We start from the raw sequence: 22,488 nt of genomic DNA, 5'->3' as shown, positions 1-22,488 counted from the left end.
TTTATTTTTAAACTGCTCTAAAATGTTATTTTTACAAACTTGTAAATTCCGATGGTAGGACCGGACCAGAGGTTCAGCCAAGGGATCTGTGCATTCCAAATAAGGCCCTGGCTTGATAGAATTTTTTTTTTTTTATGTACGTTTAGGTGGTATGCAAATGTTGTCATCTGAAAAAAAAAAAAAACACCTGTACAGGTCACCCATCTGACTTATATTCATGAAAAAAAGACCCGCAGTGACGGAGACTTCTTTGGTAGGGCAGCGCAAGCGACCGGAGCCCAGATGCGCCGCCGCATCTGTTCCGCCGCTGTTGCCGGGGTCCCCTTCTCCCCTGCCCCCTCCAGCTGCTGACGACGCATCGCGGCGCGTATCGCGGCCTAGGCAGTGCCCACGCGGCGACTATATTTACTCGCTCCGTTCTGCTCCCGCTGCGATCGCTGACGCCCGGCTAAGCTCTCCAACGCCACAGTTCACTCGCCTGACGTCGAATACTTCACTCGCCTACATCACTTTCCACATAGACCAAAAGTGGCTTACCGTCTATATGGCATGCAGCTCAAGCCATGCACATCGTCACCCTGAATTCGGGAGAAAAATGACTATTGGGAAGTCCCGGTTGGTGTCCTTGAATCGATTTTACTATCACGGCCATTTCGCGAGATATACACTACTGGCTATTAAAATTGCTACACCAAGAAGAAATGCAGATGATAAAAGGGTATTCATTGGACAAATATATTATACTAGAACTGACATGTGATGACATTTTCACGCAATTTGGGTGCATAGATCCCGAGAAATCAGTACCCAGAACAACAATCTGTGGCCGTAATAACGGCCTTGATACGCCTCGGATTGAGTCAAACAGAGCTTGGATGGCGTGTACAGGTACAAATGCCCATGCAGCTTCAACACGATACCACAGTTCATCAAGAGTAGTGACTGGCGTATTGTGACGAGCCAGTTGCTCGGCCACCATTGACCAGACGTTTTCAAATGGTGAGAGATCTGGAGAATGTGCTGGCCAGGACAGCAGTCGAACATCTTCTGTATCCAGAAAGGCCCGTACAGGACCTGCAACAGGCGGTCGTGCATTATCCTGCTGAAATGTACGGTTTCGCAGGGATAGAATGAAGGGTAGAGCCACGGGTCGTAACATCTGAAATATAACGTCCCCTGTTCAAATGGCCGTCAATGCGAACAAGAGGTCACCGAGACGTGTAACCAATTGCACCCCATACCATCACGCCAGGTGATACGCCAGTATGGCGATGACGAATACACGTTTCCAATGAGCGTTCACCGCGATATCGCCAAACACGGATGCGACCATCATGATGCTGTAAACAGAACCTGGATTCATCCGAAAAATGACGTTCTGCCATTCGTGCACCTAGAATTGTCCTTGAGTACACCATCGCAGGCGCTCCTGTCTGTGATGCAGCGTCAAGGGTAACCGCAGCCATGGTCTCCGAGCTGATAGTCCATGCTGCTGCAAACGTCGTCGAACTGTTCGTGCAGATGGTTGTTGTCTTGCGAACGTCCCCATCTGTTGACTCAGGGATCGAGACGTGGCTGCACAATCCGTTACAGCCACGCGGATAAGATGCCTGTCATCTCGACTGCTAGTGATACGAGGCCGTTGGGATCCAGCACGGCGTTGCGTATTACCCTCCTGAACCCACCGATTCCATATTCTGCTAACAGTCATTGGATCTCGACCAATGCGAGCAGCAATGTCGCGATACGGCAAACCGCAATCGCGATAGACTACAATCCGACCTTTATTGTAGTCGGAAACGTGATGGTACGCATTTCTCCTCCTTGCAAGAGGCGTCCGCCGCTCGTGGTCTCGCGGTTGCGTTCTCGCTTCCCGAGCACGGGGTCCCGGGTTCGATTCCCGGCGGGGTCAGGAATTTTCACCTGCCTCGAGATGACTGGGTGTTTGTGTTGTCCTCATCATTTCATCATCATCCAGGAAAGTAGCGAAATTGGGCTGAGCAAAGGTTGGGAAATTGTACGGGCGCTGATAACCGCGCCGTTGAGCGCCCTACAAACCAAACATCATCATCATCATCTTGCAAGAGGCATCACAACAACGTTTCTCCAGGCAACGCCGGTCAACTGCTGTTTGTGTATGAGAAATCGGTTGGAAACTTTGCTCATGTCAGCACGTTGTAGGTGTCGCCACCGGCGCCAACCTTGTGTGAATGCTCTGAAAAGCTAATCATTTGCATATCACAGCATCTTCTTCCTGTCACTTAAATTTCGCGTCTGTAGCACGTCATCTTCGTGGTGTAGCAATTTTAATGGCCAGTAGTGTATGTAGCAGGACGTTATACAGTGATGAGCCAAAACATTGGAGCACAGCGCACTGCGAGATTGAATGCGGCGTTATGGGCACGGGACGCGATAAGAAAAGTGTACAGTATGCAGAAAAAATGCTGCCCTTGGAGGTCAGCATGCGATTAATCATCCAGACGCAAGAAAACAGTTTGCTTAGCAAAATCAGATCGCGTGTGTTCTGAAAGCACATGAATGAAAATGATTACCTTGCAATACTATCATACCGTGAAGCGCATCGCAATGTACAAAGGAACGTGTATCACTCCGAACTACCGTACCTGCCGTCGTAGCTCACTAATTGGACTGCTAGGAGGTCCATCATTGAGCTATGGTTAATCTTCTCCCGTTTCCGTTTTTCTTATTTTTCAGACGCCCGTTCCCTTGTTCTCGTCGCTTATCAGCAAGACATCAAAATGGTTCAAATGGCTCTGAGCACTATGGGACTTAACTTCTGAGGTCATCAGTCCCCTAGAACTTAGAACTACTTAAACCTAACTAACCTAAGGACATCACACACATCCATGCCCAAGGCAGGATTCGAACCTTCGACCATAGCGGTCGCGCGGTTCCAGACTGTAGCGCCTAGAACCGCTCGGCCACTGCGGCCGGTAGCAAGACATCGTTTTGTCACATGACAGTAGCTTATCCCATGACAACGACATCCACTCAACTGCATGCATGTGCCTACCGACAGCGAAGTGCACAACCGTAACTGGTCCTGTCAAGTTCTTGTTCGGCGACTTCCAGATGGAGAACACAAACGATGAATACTTCGATATGCTTTTGGTGCGTGATGCATCCGATAACCACACTGCTGCTGCTGTTGTCTGCACGCTGCACAGTACCCTCAGTGATGCCATTCCGATAAGATTGTTTTCCGTCGCCTAGCGCAACGCCATCGGGAAACCATTAATCGTCGTGCACAGGTAATGGACAAACGTCGTACAAGGACTTGACGTACTCCACAAGCAGAGAACTCAGTTTTTGAAACCATTCACCAGTCACCTCGGCGAAATAAGTCATATTGTACGGCAGTTCTAGATACCTCAACGACTGGTTGTTGAAGTGTTGCATGATGAAGAACTGCATCTACACTCATGCTCACAAATTGAGGATAATGCTGATACATGTTGAAACAACGCTCTGGTGGGCGGTTTGCGGGTTTAAATCACCTCAGGGTATGACCATGCGGTGCATTTGACCTGCGGTCGTCGCATGGTGGCGCTGGCAGCAGTCCACACACGCAGAGGTGTGTTGGTGCATGTCAGAGTACGCTGCAGCGAGTAAGTGTGCAGACGTTTTCAGACGTGCTTATCGTAGTTATGTGTTGAAAATGGCTCAAAGAACACACATTGATGACGTTATGAGGGGTAGAATACTAGGGCGACTGGAGGCTGGTCAAACACAGCAGGACGTAGCACGGGCCCTCCGTGTGCCACAAAGTGTGATCTCAAGATTATGGCAAAGATTCCAGCAGACAGGCGCTACAGTACGGGACGTTCACAGTGTACAACACCACAAGAAGACCGATATCTGACCATCAGTGCCCGCAGACGGCCACGGAGAACTGCAGGTAGCCTTGCTTTCGACCTTACCGCAACCACTGGAACAGTTGTCTCCAGACACACAGTCTACAGACGACTGAACAGACACGGTTTATTCGCCCGGAGACCTGCAAGGTGCATTCCACTGACCCCTGGTCACAGGAGAGCCCGTAAAGCCTGGTGTCAAGAACACAGTACATGGTCATTGGAAAAGTGGTCCCAGGTTATGTTCACGGACGAGCCCAGGTATAGTCTGAACAGTGATTCTCGCCGGGTTTTCATCTGGCGTGAACCAGGAACCAGATACCAACCCCATAATGTCCTTGAAAGGGACCTGTATGGAGGTCGTGGTTTGATGATGTGGGGTACATGCGGCCTGTGTACGTGTTCATGGTGATCATATCCCATACTGACGTCCGGGTACATGAGCAGGAAACGGTGGCGTTTTGTAGCACGTGTGTTTCGGTACGGTTTTCTCAACTTATCACCAATATAGATCTGTGTCGCGTGTGTTCCCTATATGTCAATGCTATTAGTGCCAGTTTTGTGTAGTGCCACGTTGAGTGGCACCACATTATGCAGTTATCCTTAATTTATGAGCATGAGTGTATATCATTACATGGTAACTCAACACCGGCGGCCAGAAGACTGCATTCGATGGGTACTGTTTTGTGAATGGCTTTTGCATATCCACCACTTTATAAAAAACGTGATACGGACTGATGAATCTAGCTTCACTCGGGAAGGTATCTTCAACGTCCACAACAGCCACACGGCACCCGTGAAAGTGGCATAAAACCTACGGGATGAAATCGTAGGGAGGATTGCTTTTGGGGCCTCACCTATCGGTAGCACATTAGAAAACGTTACACTTCGCGTTCGGCGACGGGTTTTAGCATCATGTTGCACCATCATACTTAAGAATGAGTGTAAGAAGCGTTTCCAGGAAAATGGACTGGTCGTGGAAGTCCAGTGTTCTGGCCTCCGCGTTCCCCGAACCTTAAGCCACTAGATTTTTATTTGTGGGACCATTTAAAGGTACAAGTTTATAGCACTCTACCCACGGATGTACACGACCGAACAGCTCGCGTGCATGCCGCTGCCGCAACGGTGGATTCAGGCGTGTTGGGTAGGGTCCAGCAAAGTATGATTCAGCAAGTGGCGCAGTGTTTGCAAATGCATTGTGGTCGCTTTGAATATCATCTCTAACGTGGACGTTTCTCGTACGTGTACACATCGGCTCTGTGAAGATTAGCTGGACATCAGATGTACAGAACTGAATCATAGTGCGTAGCATAATGTGCAATCTAGTGTAGTCTGCCTAGTGTTGGATACTACATCCACTATTATTTTCTATAGGCTGTATTTGTCTCATAGCCGAAACAAAGTGGCCGTTTACGTTTGAGAGACGTTCATGTCATATCTTAATGTTCAAGTAATGGTAACAGTAACGGAAAGAAACACTTGAGATGTCGCGTTATGGGGGTGTAAGTTGGATACAATTTGCTGTTTTAACTGAAAAAAAAAGTTTGGGGCGAACGAGAATCTAACATCGGTGAGTCTGCATATCCGTTCCCCACAGCATTGCCTCGTCTCACTGAGGTAATGGGACAGTTCCGGCACTGCGCAGAGTTCATGCTACCTGTTCTTGGCCACGCTGCACACTGTTACGTCGTTGCAAGGCCTTGTTTTGTAAATCGCATTTCTGTCAAACCTATTGGCAGGACTAGGTTTTGATAGATACATTTTGTCTTCAATTGGAATGAGGAAATCGCGAAATATACTGAGGGTCTCACTGAGGCCTTCACAGACCGGAATTACTCTCCCTATCTTGCGCAAAATCGGTTCCCCTGTGCCTTATCTCTCCCTCCAGTCAGCCACCACCTTCCTAAGTCCCACCGTTCGCCCACGGAGCTGCATTCCATGCCCCTATTAATATCATCCAGGACTGGAGCAAATGAATCACATTCTCAGCCAGCGTTTCGACTACCTCTCATCGTGCCCTTAAATGAGGCCAAGTGCAGCAATTTTTGTTCCCCCTGTATATAAGAGGAACAGAGACGAATGGGCAACCATTACCCGCAAATGGGAAGTACACTGACGTAGCTGATTTTGCGAAAGGGCAGACTGTTAAGGTCCAGTGCCTAGGCGCGAGCATCTCCGACAAGGTGAAGCAGAGAGGTTGCCGCGTGCTACTTTCGTGAACATTTATGGAAAGTGGACAGTAAAACCACGCGTAGTGGACAAGATGTTGGCCGTCCACGTTTGATCACAGAATGTGGCAGATCTGACGACTGAGTACAATTCTCGTGCAGGCACAAATGTTTCTGACCACACCCTTCAGCGCACATGTGGAACGTGGGGCTCCACAACAGACGACCCTTGCGGTTTCCCATGTTGACCCAACGTAATTATCAATTGCCATTGCAGTGGGCACGCGATCATCAAGGTAAGACCGTGGATCGATGTTAATGTGTCGCCTCATCGGATGAATCACGTTTCTTGGCAGCTGTGATAGTTATCAAAGACGCCATGACAGCTAAGGACAAAGTGAACATTACTGCGGACCACATGCTACAGTGGTTTGAAGCGCACGATAGTCAACTCACGATAATACACTCCTACTCATAAATTAAGGATAATGCTGATACATGGCGAAACAACGCTCTGGTAGGCGGTTTCCGCTTTTAAAACACCTCCGAGTATGACCATGCGGTGCATTTGACCTGCGGTCGTCGCACGGTGGCGCTGGCAGCAGTCCACATACGCAGAGGTGTCTTGGTGCAGGTCAGAGTACGGTGCAGCGAGTAAGTGTGCAGCCGTTTTCAGACGTGCTAATGGTGACTGTTTGTTGATAATGGCTCAAAGATCACATATTGATGACGTTATGGGGGGGTCGAATACTAGGGCGACAGGAGGCTGGTCAAACACGGCAAGTCGTAACACGGGCCCTCCGTGTGCCACAAAGTGTGATCTCAAGATTATGGTAACGATTCTAGCAGACAGAAAACGTGTCCATGCGCTACAGTGTACATCATCACAAGAAGACCGGTATCTCACCATCAGTGCCCGCAGACGGCCACGGAGTACTGCAGGTAGCCTTGTTCTGGACCTTACTGCAGCCACTGGAACAGTTGTCTCCAGACACAGTTTACAGACGACTGAACAGACATGGTATATTCACCCGGAGATCTGCAAGGTGCATTCCACTGACCCCTGGTCACAGGAGAGCCCGTAAAGCCTGGTGTTAAGAACAGAGTACATGGTCATTGGAAAAGTGGTCCCAGGTTATGTTTACAGACGAGTCCAGATATAGTCTGAACAGTGATTCTCGCCGCGTTTTCATCTAGCGTGAACCAGGAACCAGATATCAACCCCTTAATGTCCCTGAAAGGAACGTGTATGGAGGTCGTGGTTTGATGGTGTGGGTGGGATTATGATTGGTGCACGTACACCCCTGCATGTCTTTGACAGAGGAATTGTTAACAGGTCAAGTGTGTCGGGACGTCATTTTGCACCAGTATGTTCGCCTTTTCAGGGGTGCAATGGGTCCCACCTTCCTCTTGATGGATGATAATGCACGGCCCCACCAAGCTGCCAACGTGGGGGAGTACCTTGAAACAGAATATATCAGGCGAATGGGGTGGCCTGACTGTTCTCCAGACCTAAACCCCAACGAGCACGTCTGGGATGCTCTCGGTCGACGTATAGCTGCACGTCTTCAACCCCTACGACACTTCAGGAGCTCCGACAGGCACTGGTGCAAGAATGGGAGGCTATACCGCAGCAGCGGCTCCACCACCTGATCCAGAGTATGCCAACCCGTGGTGCGGCCTGTGTACGTGTGCACGGTGATCATATCCCATATTGATGTCGGGGTACATGAGCAGTCAACAGTGACGTTTTGTAGCACATGTGTTTCGGGACGGTTTTCTCACCTTATCACCAATACCGTGGACGTACAGATCTGTGTCGTGCGTGTTCCATATGTGCCTATGCTATTAGCGCCAGTTTTGTGTAGTGCCACGTTGTGTGAAACCACATTCTGCAATTATCCTTAATTTATGAGCATGAGTGTAGATTGGTCATCAAATTACCCTGATTTTAATCCAATGGAACATATATGTGTGGCGTTACTGGCTGCCAACTCCGTGCACACAGAGCACCTATCCATAATGTATGGCAACTTACGCGTAGATATCTGGTGCCACTTTCCTCCGGAAATCCACTAAGGACTTGTCGAATACACGCCACACACAATCTCTGCCTTATTGTGCTTCAGATATGAACCAACAAGTTATTCAGCAGGCGGTGATAATATTTTGGCTCATGACTAAGTTTTCTGACTTTTCTCTGAACGTAGGCTCTGAGAATTTTATCAGTAAAGCACACCGGGATTAACAGTGCGTCTGCCACTGGAGGTAGATGACCAACTCTACGACCATTTCCTGCTTATATGAGAGACATTCAGTAAGTAATGCAACGCATTTTTTCTCACAACAGGTTGGTTTTTTAGCCAAATGGCTCTGAGCACTATGCGACTTAACTTCTGAGGTCATCAGTCGCCTAGAACGTAGAACTAATAAAACCTAACTAACATAAGGACATCACACACATCCATTTTTAGCCAGTTTCCCACATGCCACGAAGTGAATAATGGACTGGTACCCAATTCCCGCTTGAGCTACTTGATAAGGAAATATTTAGAAAACTCTCTCTCACTTTGGCATAATTAACACTATACGCAGGCAGTTGAGGTACATGTGTCCCGACAATGACGATGGAAGGAGCGGAGACGTAGGTATAACGGGATGACGACACGAAAGGCACATAAGAAAGGAGTAGCCCTAATTTAGTAAGGGACACATACCTAGGGAGTAATACGTCAGTGTCTGCTGAACGAGGATTTTGCAACCAGTGTCTTTCGTTGCTAACTGTAGTTCCTAATGATCCTTTAAGTCAGTCCCTCTGTCTGGCGTCCGTCTTTCCTACGATTAAATCGCTTCGTACGCACAGCCGGATATTTAAAGGGTGTGATTGTTCCCAGGAAGCGTTCTGCAGTCGTTCAATCAAGCAAGAACGTGCCTTTTCGCCTAAACGCCGCGCACTTATTTCAATTAAGGGTCAGTCAATCGACGCACAGAACTTTGGATGTCTGCGTTCTGAACAAACCCAAATAATACGCTGCTGGAAATTCCTATCTGCCACTTAGCCTTTAGACCCGACGGTCGTATTTCATACTGTACCAGCAGACAGTTTGTTCGAATGATAGATCGAATCTGTACAAACACCACAACATACAAATTCAGTAACTGTAGATTTGGTGGTCTGCAGTGTGTTGGTGGACCCAAATTTGCCGATAAATAGCCGGCCAGTGTGGCCAAGCGGTTAAAGGCGCTTCAGTCTGGAACCGCGCGACCGCTACGGTCGCAGATTCGAATCCTGCCTCGGGCATGGATGTGTGTGATGTCCTTAGGTTAGTTAGGTTTAAGTAGTTCTAAGTTCTAGGGGACTGATGACCTCAGATGTTAAGTCCCATAGTGCTCAGAGCCATTTAACCGATAAATACCTCAGCCGCCTTTTGAACAGTGGAACTCTCATATAAACTTGACTGCATTGGGACAAGACTGTATCAGCTCGAATGTTGGAGAGAAGAGCTCACTACTTCGAAGACATTCCGTAAGGGAGTACATGCAAACTTGTAAACAGTGGTACTGATGAAACACTTTCCTTTCTCCAGCTATTTCTACTCGATTGTAATTAACCATGCTCCGTCCAAATTTTTTTTCCCCACAGTATGATGATGAGCATCACATTTTCCTCCCTTTAAGGGCGGAAGTATACGTTGTAACAGACGCAACTGGTTCTCAAACATCCGCCGTTCATCGGATGTTCCCGCAAATATGAGAGTTGACGCGTACATCCTCAGTTACAAACGCTTCTTTACTTATTATTAACTCAGCTCAGCTTCAGTCGAATCAACGACTAGCAAAATAAGGGTCAACGTAATCTGTTCGTAATAATACTCACATTGACGTTGTGGCTGCAAGAAGTCGCTCTTCAGATGACACCACCACCACTACCAATAATAATAATAATAATAATAATAATAATAATAATAGACGATATTCTTACTTTTCCTTGTTTTGCTGAGACGTGATTCACGTTTATCTTTCCTTTTATTCTTCTCCAACGGAGGAATCCGTCAACTTGGTTTAGCTTTTTCGGTTGCCATGAATGTAAGAGTCTTGCCGGTAACAATTTGCTCCCTTGACTGTGGCACCAGACCAGGTGTATCCTTAGGTCACTCCAAGAACGGGCTACCTTTGCTAAGTAATTTGCCTCCATTTTCACTGTGCCCAACTTGTTTCACAGTAGTCTCGATATTTTTATGTAATTTTACGGAACAATCCTGAATTTTCCCTTATATAAGAGATGCTAAATCCAATTTATTAGGGAGATCAGCAACTCAATGAAAGATGTTATGAACTTATTCCGTAACACAAAAGCTTATAGAGAGCGGTCACAGAATCAATATAGCCGGTATTGTAGGTATATTCCTTGCTTTATTTAGATTTACTTCTCGCTGGAATTTAAGTAAAGACAAGAAATAGGAGCATGATTTAAAGCCTTAAGGTTAAGTAATCTTTGCTTTCTGCTCTGTTGATGCGATGTAAATGCATTTCTCTCGTCCAGATAAGCTTAGCAGCTAGTCTTATTTGCTCAACCCAGATTTAGCACCAGGCAGTAAAACGCACCAGTTTACAAAGCTTTGGTCTCTATCGTTTTACTGCTGGGTTCTCAAGTCTGTGTGCGTAGATGAATTATACGGGAAAGCCACAAAAACAACCGGTGTAGTCTGTCTAAAATGCAGATACCACATTAATAGGTATCTTCGTTAGCAGGCCGCAAGCTAGCGATCTTTGAGCGTTTCACTGAAGTACTGCATATTCATCAGCAGTTTTATGCATATGGAACGACTCTAATGATCGGCTACTCTTTCCGGGAACTTTTAAAACGAACGAGAGCAAAATCAGAATAATATCAAGAGATATGTAAAAACCAGAGAAATATAATGAACATACAGTAAATTCCCGACCGAGTGTTGTGACTAAAAACAAATGACTAAGAGATCATACTTTTTCCTAGAGCGACAATAATAGGGCAGTGTTCTCGGAATTTCAAATCATGAATCAAATCATTGCATTTACTGAATACCTCTATTGTTGAAATAGCTAACACAATTGTGGTAGCGAAAAACCCATGAGCATTTGGTTCGGACGCTGGTAGTCGTGAAAACATTTCGCCGCTAGTATTTGTAGGACTGATAACAGTAGGACTTCATAACAGCGGATTGCAGTAGAAGATGCAATTCTCTTTTCTACATCTACAGGGATACTATGCAAATCACATTTAAGTGCCTAGCACAGGGTTCATCGAATCACCTTCACAATTCTCTATTAATCCAATCTCGTACACCTATATCTTTCCGTACGAGCGATCGTTCCTCCTTATGTAGGTCGGTGTCAACAAAATATTTTCGCATTGGGAGGAGGAAGTTGGTGATTGGAATTTCGTGAGACGATTCCGTCGCAACGATAAACGCCTTTCTTTAAACAACTTCCAGCCCAAATCCTGTATCATTTCTGTGACGCTCTCTCCAATATTTCGCGATAATACAAAACGTGCTGTCTTCCTTTGAACTTTTTCGATGTACTCAGTCAGTCCTATCTGGTAAGGAACCCACACTGCGCAGCAGTATTCTAAAAGAGGACGAACAAGCGTAGTGTAGGCAGTCTCCTTAGTAGGTCTGTTACATTTTCTAAGTGTCCTGCCAATAAAACGCAGTCTTTCGTTAGCCTTCCCCACAACATTTTCTATGTGTTCCTTCCAATTTAAGTTCTTCGTAATTGTAATACCTAGGTATTTAGTTGAATTTACGGCTTTTAGATTAGACTGATTTTTCGTGTAACCGAAGTTTAACGAATTCCTTTAAGCACTCATGTGGATGACCTCACACGTTTCTGTATTTAGGGTCAAACTGCCACTTTTCGCACCCTTCAGATATCTTTCCTAAATCGTTTTGCAGTTTGTTTTGTTCTTTTGGTGACTTTATTAGTCGATAAACAACGGAAGACGGCTGCTCAGATTGTCTCCCAAATCGTTTATATAGATAAGGAACAGCAAAGGGTCTATAATACTACCTTGGGGAACGCCTGCAACCACTTCTGTTTTACACTATGACTTTCCGTCAATTACTACGAACTGTGACCTCTCTTACAGGAAATCACAAAAAAATAGTTCAAATGGCTCTGAGCACTATGGGACTTAACATCTATGGTCATCAGTCCCCTAGAACTTAGAACTACTTAAACCTAACTAACCTAAGGGTATCACACAACACCCAGTCATCACGAGGCAGAGAAAATCCCTGACCCCGCCGGGAATCGAACCCGGGAACCCGGGCGCGCAGGCAATCACAAATCCAGTCACATAACTGAGACGATATTGCATAAGCACGCAATTTCAATACGAGCGGCTTGTGTGGTACAGTGGCAAAAGACTTCCCGAAATCCAGAAATACGGTATCAGTTTGAAATCCCTTGTCAATACCACTCAACACTTCATGTGAGTAACGAGCTAGTTGTGTTTCACAGGAACGATGTTTTCTAAACACATGTTGACTGTTTGTCAATAGACAGTTTTCTTCGAGGTAATTCATAGTGTTGGAACACATTATATGTTCCAAAGTCCTGCTGCATATCGACGTTAACGATATGGGCCTGTCATTTAGTGGATTATTCCTACTACCTTTCTTGAATATTGGTGTGACCTGTGCAATTTTCCAGTCTTTGGGTACGGATCTTTCGTCGAGAGAACGGTTGTATATGATTGTTAAATAAGGACCTAATGCATCAGCATACTCGGAAAGGAACCTAATTGGTATACAGTCTGGACCAGAATACTTACTTTTATTAAGTGATTTAAGTTGCTTCACTACTCAGAGGATATTTACTTCTACATTACTCATGTTGGCAGCTGTTCTCGATTCGAATTCTGGAATATTTACTTCGTCGTCTTTTGTGAAGGCATTTCAAAAGGGCGGGTTTAGTAACTCTGCTTTGGCAGCACTGTCTTCGACAGTGTCTCCATTGCTATCGCGCAGAGAAGGCATTGATTGTTTCTTGCCGGTAACATACCTGACATACTACCGGAATCTCTTAGGATTTTCTGCCAAGTTTTGAGACAAAGTTTCGTTGTGAAAACTCTTATAAGCATCTCGCATTGAAGTCCGCGCTAAATTTCGAGCTTCTGTAAAGGATCGCCAATCTAGGGGATTCTGCGTCTGTTTAAATTTGGCATGTTTGTTTCGTTGTTTCTGCAACAGTGTTCTAAGCCGTTTTGTGTACGAAGGAGGATCAGCTTCGTCGTTTGTTAGTTTATTTGGCATAAATCTCCCAGTTGCTGCCGATACTATTTCTTTGAATTTAAGCCAAATCTGGTGTACACTTATATTATTAATTTTGAAGGAGTGGATATTCTCTCTCAGGAAGGCGCGAAGTGTATTTTTATCTGCTTTCTTGAATATATATATTTGTCACTTATTTTTCGAGAATTTGGGGGTTACATTATTCAATCTTTCTATGACAGGCTTGTGTTGACTAATTCCTGAATCGGTTTTGATGGTCATTATTAACTCAGGCTTATTTGTTGCTAAGAGGTCAAGTGTGTTTTCACAACCGTTTACTATTCGCATGGGCTCATGAACTAAGTGCTCGAAATAATTTTCAGAGAATGCGTTTAGCACAATTTCGGGTGATATGCATACCTCCGGAATCAAACATGTATTTTCGCCAACATATCCAGGGTAAATTTAAGGCAACAGCAACTATTATCGTGCGAGTCAGGTACGTGTTTGAAATCAAACTCAAGTTTTCTTTGAACCTTTCAGCAACTGGATGATCTGAACTGGGAGATCAGTAAAAGGATCCAATTATTGTTTTATTCCGGTTGCCAACAATGACGTCTGCCCATCAATTTCGCGCAAGTTAAACTACTTCTGACAGCAACAGACTTAGTTACGAGTTAACAGGTGTAGAAATGTGGTTTGCCTGCTGAGTTGAGCGAGCGAGCGGGCGCAGGTCTTTCATTGTGATGTACTCGGCGCGGCCTGTCTTTCTCGTAGGCCTCGGTAGGTAAGAGGTATACGAGGTGCATTCAAGTACTAAGGCCTCCGATTTTTTTTCTAATTAACTACTCACCCGAAATCGATGAAACTGGCATTACTTCTCGACGTAATCGCCCTGCAGACGTACACATTTTTCACAACGCTGATGCCATGATTCCATGGCAGCGGCGAAGGCTTCTTTAGTAGTCTGTTTTGACCACTGGAAAATCGCTGACGCAATAGCAGCACGGCTGGTGAATGTGCGGCCACGGAAAGTGTCTTTCATTGTTGGAAAGAGCCGAAAGTCACTAGGAGCCAGGTCAGGTGAGTAGGGAGCATGAGGAATCACTTCAAAGTTGTTATCACGAAGAAACTGTTCCGTAACGTTAGCTCGATGTGCAGGTGCGTTGTCTTGGTGAAACAGCACACGTGCAGCCCTTCCCGGACGTTTTTGTTGCAGTGCAGGAAGGAATTTGTTCTTCAAAACATTTTCATAGGATGCACCTGTTACCGTAATGCCCTTTGGAACGCAATGGATAAGGATTACGCCCTCACTGTCCCATAACATGGACACCATCATTTTTTCAGCACTGGCGGTTACGCGAAATTTTTTTGGTGGCGGTGAATCTGTGTGCTTCCATTGAGCTGACTGGCGCTTTGTTTCTGGATTGAAAAATGGCATCCACGTCTCATCCATTGTCACAACCGACGAAAAGAAAGTCCCATTCATGCTATCGTTGCGCGTCAACATTGCTTGGCAACATGCCACACGGGCAGCCATGTGGTCGTCCGTCAGCATTTGTGGCACCCACCTGGATGACACTTTTCGCATTTTCAGGTCTTCATGCAGGATTGTGTGCACAGAACCCACAGAAATGCCAACTCTGGAGGCGATCTGTTCAACAGTTTTTCGGCGATCCCCCAAAACAATTCTCTCCACTTTCTCGATCGTGTCGTCAGACCGGGTTGTGCGAGCCCGAGGTTGTTTCGGTTTGCTGTCACACGATGTTCTGCCTTCATTAAACTGTTGCACCCACGAACGCACTTTCGACACATCCATAACCCCATCACCACAGGTCTCCTTCAATTGTCGATGAATTTCAATTATTTCACACCATGCAAATTCAGAAAACGAATGATTGCACGCTGTTCAAGTAAGGAAAACGTCGCCATTTTAAGCATTTAAAACAGTTCTCATTCTCGCCACTGGTAGTAAAATTCCATCTGCCTTACGGTGCTGCCATCTCTGGGACGTATTGACAATGAACGCGGCCTCATTTTAAAACAATGCACATGTTTCTATCTCTTTCCAGTCCGGAGAAAAAAAAAATCGGAGGCCTTAGAACTTGAATGCACCTCGTAGACTGTTTACTGGCAACTAACTCGTTTCACCGTCTACTTTCTCTCTTATCGGCACCGCTAATACTATCGGCCGTCTAAAGTTACGTTGTGCAAGACGCGACACTTGGCTGCGACTGCGACGCTGCCCCCTCCTCTTTCCCCACCCTGGCAGACGGCGACACGGCCGCAACACGACTGGAGTCGTCGCCGTTTCCCAAGCTCCGGTCGGCGGCGGCGGATTCAAATACATAAGAAAAATAAGAATTCCGATTTTCTTGCTGTAAAAAATATTGTATGTTAATGCAACAAAGTTACATCGGCTCCCAGAGTTAGTTTTTCGATACAGATTCTCCTTTTACTTTAAAAAATTGAAAAGTATCTCTTCCAGTTTTGCGTGTTTTTTTCGCTGTATATTACCTCTCTATCAATTGTGAGGAAAGTAAAATGAGGTGTCTATTTTTCCGATATTCGTCACAGTTATCCCGATACTTAATTTACAGCCGGCCGAAGTGGCCGTGCGGTTAAAGGCGCTGCAGTCTGGAACCGCAAGACCGCTACGGTCGCAGGTTCGAATCCTGCCTTGGGCATGGATGTTTGTGATGTCCTTAGGTTAGTTAGGTTTAACTAGTTCTAAGTTCTAGGGGACTAATGACCTCAGCAGTTGAGTCCCATAGTGCTCAGAGCCATTTGAACCTTAATTTACAAGTAACCTACTGCATAAAATTTGAATTGTGTACAGTGAAAAATGTGGTCGCTGGCTACTTTACGTATGGTTCACGTTAGGTCATACATCGTTGCCGATGAAAAGAAGCTAACATATCGAAATTATTTTTTAAGTTGAGATCAGATTGATATCGATCTCCGTTTCCGAGATTTGGGCTCATATATCTCCGGGAGCGTCGCGACTAGCCGCCAGTTCTGTCGACTCGCAACGAGAATCGTGTGGTCATCACACGATAGAGAATGCATTTGTTTTGTTTCGCTGACACATTTGGACCTAATGAAACCATTTTATGTCTTATTCCTCCGGTATGAGTTACTAATATTTCTCCATATGCTCTTGACAATTTCATTTAAAATGCCACGAAACGTAGGTTTCTTAAAGCCAAGTGATCAAGCAGAACCCATTTTCTTGGTTTTGCTGAGGCATCTGAACCTGTTCCAAGCTTTCTTTCTCGTTTATTTCTCTGATACGAGTCCCGAATATTCCTCCATCTGTTTTTGCACATTTCACCTAAAATTCCAATGAAAGATAAGTTTATTAACAATAAGCGCACGCTAGCTTCATTGCATTGCTTCAAGTTCTTGACAACAAGATAGGGTTACACCTTAAACATCTCTAGAATTTTGATTCTGAACGTCTACAGTATACACTGGCAGAAATAATGTCCGTGCTTGTTCACAAAATTTCCCCAAATTATACTTGTCAGTTTCTCCCATGCAGAAACTTTTGGAACAAGCGAAGGCAACTTTCATAGCCGACAATCTTTATTCCCATCGAAATGAGCTTCCATATTCTTGTATTCTGACAGCATACATCGTTATGGATGACATCAACATTTAATCCATTTAATCTTGCCAAGCTGCACTCAAAAGATGACTCCAGGATTTACAAAAGACGAATTTCAATTGTGAACTGTGTCAGACCAGAAGGGCCTTGTAAAACAGTAGTGCACTTTTGGCACAAGTTTTTTGAGCACCATCTTCTACCAATGAATTGAAGTGAATGTGACAAATTACTTATTGCAGCATACTGTTTGCGCAATCTGTTGAGAAACGCCTTCCTCAAAAACGAACATCTATTGATTACAGAAAGCTGTACAACAATCTGGCGGTGGTTTTTCACAACTAGAAGGTATCATCAAGACACCAATCTACCGTTTACTTTCAAAGTGAAGGTATTGTAAAATGTAACTTTCTCGTTGTACGTTAGATTGTTCATTTTATAATGTATTTGCCGTTTTCAATTTTTATCATCACAAAAAAGAGTAATGCGAAAATTGACCTTCAAGTTCATTTTCATCATTCTAATTCTACATCTGCATGGATTATACTGATTTTCATAACAGGCCTGAAAAAATTTGCATTAATGGGAAAATATTATATATTTCACTCACCTGCCAGTTTCAACTGTGCACCAATTTCTTCCCAAATTCTGTCTCAGAATATAGTGTTTCTATATTTAGGGTTCTTCAAATCGTAAAGGCAAGGCTGTTGCGAGACCAGCTCACAGAGCATCACATCCTGTGAGTGGCTCATTTCAGTTTTCCTTGACTGGCTCGATATCTTCTCGCAGCCGTATGTCTTTGTGTCGTGCGACTTCCGTCGCAACACTGCTCACTGGTGCAGTGCTGCGACAGCTGCCGCAACAGTCGCGCGTCGCATCCCAAACTCGAACTGTGCATGCGCCAGCGGACAACTTCTGACGTCATGTAGCGACCCGTCGCAGTCGCTGGTGTGCGTCGCGTCTTGGACAACGTAAAAGGTACGTTGTCCAAGACACGACGCACACTAGCGACTGCGACGGGTCGCTACGTGACGTCAGAAGTTGCCAGCTGGCGCATGCGCAGTTCGAGTTTGGGATGCGACGCGCGACTCTTGTGGCAGCTGCCGCAGCACTGCACCAGTGAGCAGTGTCGCGACGGAAGTCGGACGACACAAAGACGTGCGGCTGCCAGAAAGATGTCGAGCCAGTCAAGGAAAACTGAAATGAGCCACTCACAGGATGTGATGCTCTGTGAGCTGGTCTCGCAGCATCCTCGCCTTTACGATTTGAAGAACCCTAAATATAAGGACACTTTGTTCAGAGACAGAATTTGGGAAGAAACTGGTGCACAGTTGAAACTGGCAGGTGAGTGAAATTTACATTATTTTCCCATTAATGCAAATTTTCCAGTCGTGTCGCTATGATTCACATACCACATCATATAAAAAATATAATTGATGGCAAGAGGATATTAAACGTATTTGAACGTTTTTTGCTCTGTTGAAAAACGTAAATTTTTGACATTTGTTGGTTTTGTTAGGACGTCTACTTGGGTATCCTCGTCCAGGTTCAGAAGAAAATACTAGAGGTGAGTATTTTATCCTCTTCCCAAGAATGAGAAGAAAATATATTGAAGGCAGCATGTCTTTACTTTTAAGAAACCTACAATTCGTGGCATTTTAAATGAAATTGTCAAGAGCATATAGAGAAATATTAGTAACTCATACCGGAGAAATATATGACATAAAATAGTTTCATTGGGTCCAAGTGTGTCAGCGAAACAAAACAAATGCATCCTCTATCGTGTGATGACCACATGATTCACGTTGCGTGTCGACAGAACTGGCGGCTAGTCGCGACGCTTCCGGAGATATATGAGCCCAAATCTCGGAAACGGAGATCGATATCATTCTGATCTCAACTTTAAAAATAATTTCTATATGTTAGCTTCTTTTTATCGGCAACGATGTATGACCTAACGTGAACCATACGCAAAGTAGCCAGTGACCACATTTTTCACTGTACACAATTCAAATTTTATGCAGTATGTTACTTGTAAATTAAGTATCGGAATAACTGTGACGAATATCGGAAAAATAGACACTTTATTATCAAGCTGTGATGTGAAACTGTAAGATACGCAAATATCAATTTTTTGCGTCTTTTACTTTCCTCACAATCGATAGAGAAGTAATATACAGCGAAAAAAAAAAAACACGCAAAACCGGAAGTGATACTTTTTAATGTAAAAGGGTGGGAAAAGAGGAGGGGGCAGCGTCGTAGTCGCAGCCAACTGTCGCGTCTTGCACAACGTAGCTTAACGGGCTCCGGAAAGGCTCAAAATCACGAAAACTTCAATTTTTACTTTTTTGCGTTTTCTGAATCTGCAGACTATTACCTTTTAATAGATATATAATTTATTCAATTCCGAAGACTACAACTATTTTTAAATTTTTTTTGAAATGTGTTCTACATGGGCGTGACCCACTGTGGCGCTGTTAAACTGCTGTCAAATGGTATTATTAACGTCCGTGTTCATCAGGTACATTTTAGTGATGTGAGATAAAGTATATGTTGTGGCTAACCTGTGATGGTTCAATATATATCGCTGGTATGATTGTCGATTGTTTCATGTTTATTTACTCTGTCGTTATCTCGAAAATATTCGTTATTAATTCTGTTTCTTGAGTCTCTGTTTTGTTGAAGTATAATAATGAGTAAAAGTAAAGTTATTAGAAATCCTCTGAAGGCTTTTAAGAAAAGGAGAAATGTTGGAAAGCCAAAGGTATGTGTTATTACTGTAAACAATAAAGACGATAACCAAGTGAGTGAACCTAACCTCTCAAGTACACCTGCCCATAGCAGTCAAAGTGGGAAAGAAAATACTTCACAGAAGAAGCTTGGTTCAATGAGTGAAAACTATGAATGTTTTATGGATGAATCGGATGTGAATGAACTATTTGATATGTCGGTTCTCAAAGGAATTTTTTCAAACTGTGTAAGATGTATTCATTGTAGTGAAGTTGGTCTGGAACTCTCCATAATAAAGCACGTAGGACTTGCTAGTGAAATACAACTGAAATGTGAAAAGTGTTCACACATGACCACCTTTTGGAACAGTGTTGCAGTAACTGCAACTGAAGAAAATGGTAGCAAAATCTACGAACACAACAACGAGCAATGCTTGCTTTAGACAAGGAACGCCTTCGGGCTGCAGACAGGGCTGTAAAGAGTCTTAGAAATACAAGCAAGAGTAAACAGGAGGAGGAACAAGAGGAAGCTGGAGGAGGAGTTTGCAAAGATAATCCATCCTATGGACCTGGAATGCACTAAAAAGTTAATCCAATCTTTGTCGCTCGATTCCCAAAACTTTTATTTTCTCATACTAATTACATGTTTTCTAAGGATCTTCCAAACATATTTGTTTCAAACTTTCAGTAAATGTTACACAGTACCTTCTGCATAATTTAACACAGCCTTTTTCCAAAAAACTGTATATTTTTGAATATATAAATAAAAAATTGCAAAAAAAATGTTGTGAATTTTGATTACAATTGAAAAAAAAAATCATCTTTAATAACTGAACTAAAATTTTGTGTAATCCCTGTGTTAAGTTGTAGCCCTTATTCCAATAAATAATATGTAAAAAGTTCAAGTTCCTACCTCAAATACTTTGTGAGGAAAGATGTAATTTATAAGCGTTATTTTAACATTGCAAGTATAGGGCGTTCAGGAGCCCCTTAAGCACGTGACGCAGAGTTTGCAGCGGAGCGCGTGTGCGGGTACTGACCGTGCATGAGTCGCGCGTCGCGCGCGGCCTCGTCGGCGGCCCGCCGCTCGTCGCTGGCGTCGCCGAACATGAGGAGCGCGGCGGCGCCCGCCCTGGCGGCTGCGCGCACCTTGTCGGCGAGGGCGCAGTCCCCAGAGGTGAGCGGCGCCACGGCCACCCAGGGCTGCGCGTGCGCCTGCGACGGCTGCAGCGAGCACGGCTGCGGCACCGGCACCAGCCGCCCCGACACCGAGCCGCCCGCGCCCGACACGTAGCGCGCGTCCAGCACCGCGCCGCGGCCCTGCCCGGCACACACACCAAGTCAGCGCCGCCGCACAAACCACACCGCAGCAGTACTGTCACCCAGCGCAGCCACAATACTTACCGTGACAACACTGAAGGCCTGGCCAGACAGAATCCGGCCTGCCGCTGCGACGGACGGCGCAGCGGCAGGCCGGGCCCGTCAGCGGCCAGCGACGCCACACAGGCAACGGCCGGCCGCAGCAGTGCCTCTTGATGCGTCATCTGTTACGTATTGTCTTGGCACTAGGCGATTTGGAAGCTTCACGCGGGACACGTTATCTTTGTGCGAGTCTTTATTTAATAATTTATTTATTTATTTATTTATTTATTGTTCCGTGGGACCACATTAAGGAGAAGTCTCCATGGTCATGGAACGAGTCAATACATGAAATTATAACACGATTGTAGAAACAGATAAAATGAAATACAAGAAACGTATTCAGGCGACAATTCGTAAGTTTAAATAAAGAAAATCAACCATGTAACACTGGAATTTGCGTAATTTTTAGCTCTTCCAGGAGCTCCTCGACAGAATAGAAGGAGTGAGCCATGAGGAAACTCTTCAGTTTAGACTTAAAAGTGTTTGGGCTACTGCTAAGATTTTTGAGTTCTTGTGGTAGCTTATTGAAAATGGATGCAGCAGAATACTGCACTCCTTTCTGCACAAGAGTCACGGAAGTGCATTCCACATGCAGATTTGATTTCTGCCTAGTATTAACTGAGTGAAAGCTGCTAACTCTTGGGAATAAGCTAGTATTGCTAACAACAAACGACATTAAAGAAAATATATACTGTGAGGGCAATGTCAGAATTCCCAGACTATTGAATAGGGGTCGACAAGAGGTTTTCGAACTTACACCACACATAGCTCGAACAGCCCGTTTTTGAGCCAAAAATACCCTTTCTGAATCAGAAGAATTACCCCAAAAAATAATACCATATGACATAAGCGTATGAAAATATGCGAAGTAGACTACTTTTCGTGTTGAAATGTCACTTATTTCAGATACTGTTCTAATGGTAAATAAAGCGGCATTTAGTTTCTGAACAAGATCCTGAACATGGGCTTTCCACAACAGCTTACTATCTATCCGAACGCCTACGAACTTGAACTGTTTCGTCTCGCTTATAATATGCCCATTCTGTCTGATCAAAATATCAGTTCTTGTTGAATTGTGAGTTAGAAACTGTAAAAACTGAGTCTTACTGTGATTTAGCATCAAATTATTTTCCACAAGCCACGAACTTATTTCATGAACTACATTATTTGATAATGTTTCAATATTACACACAAGATCCTTCACTACCAAGCTGGTGTCATCAGCAAACAGAAATATTTTTGAATCACCTGTAATACTAGAAGGCATATCATTTATATAAATAAGAAACAAGCAGTTATTTATTGTTAGTGGAGAAATGAGTAGCTCGCACTAGCGATACGAAATGGCACCAAGAAGAGATGTTGGGACCGAGCGAGGTGGCGCAGTGGTTAGACACTGGACTCGCATTCGGGAGGACGACGGTTCAATCC

At 44.7% G+C, this 22,488-nt stretch overlaps 1 protein-coding gene across 2 annotated transcripts in view; it reads right to left on the bottom strand.

Annotated features, from left to right (window-relative positions):
- Positions 1-22,488, bottom strand: part of LOC124622144 (protein goliath) — a 639,805-nt gene that overhangs the window by 553,478 nt on the left and 63,839 nt on the right. For both annotated transcript variants that reach the window (XM_047147776.1, XM_047147777.1), the window contains exon 2: positions 20,676-20,955. In XM_047147776.1, the coding sequence (XP_047003732.1) occupies positions 20,676-20,955 (280 nt within the window). The remainder of the gene's footprint in view (positions 1-20,675; positions 20,956-22,488) is intronic.

Source organism: Schistocerca americana, chromosome 7, assembly GCF_021461395.2.
Source record: "Schistocerca americana isolate TAMUIC-IGC-003095 chromosome 7, iqSchAmer2.1, whole genome shotgun sequence".
Lineage (NCBI taxonomy): Eukaryota > Metazoa > Arthropoda > Insecta > Orthoptera > Acrididae > Schistocerca > Schistocerca americana.
The sequence above is the reverse complement of the archived record's forward strand: the minus strand, read 5'-3'. Positions and strand labels throughout refer to the sequence as shown.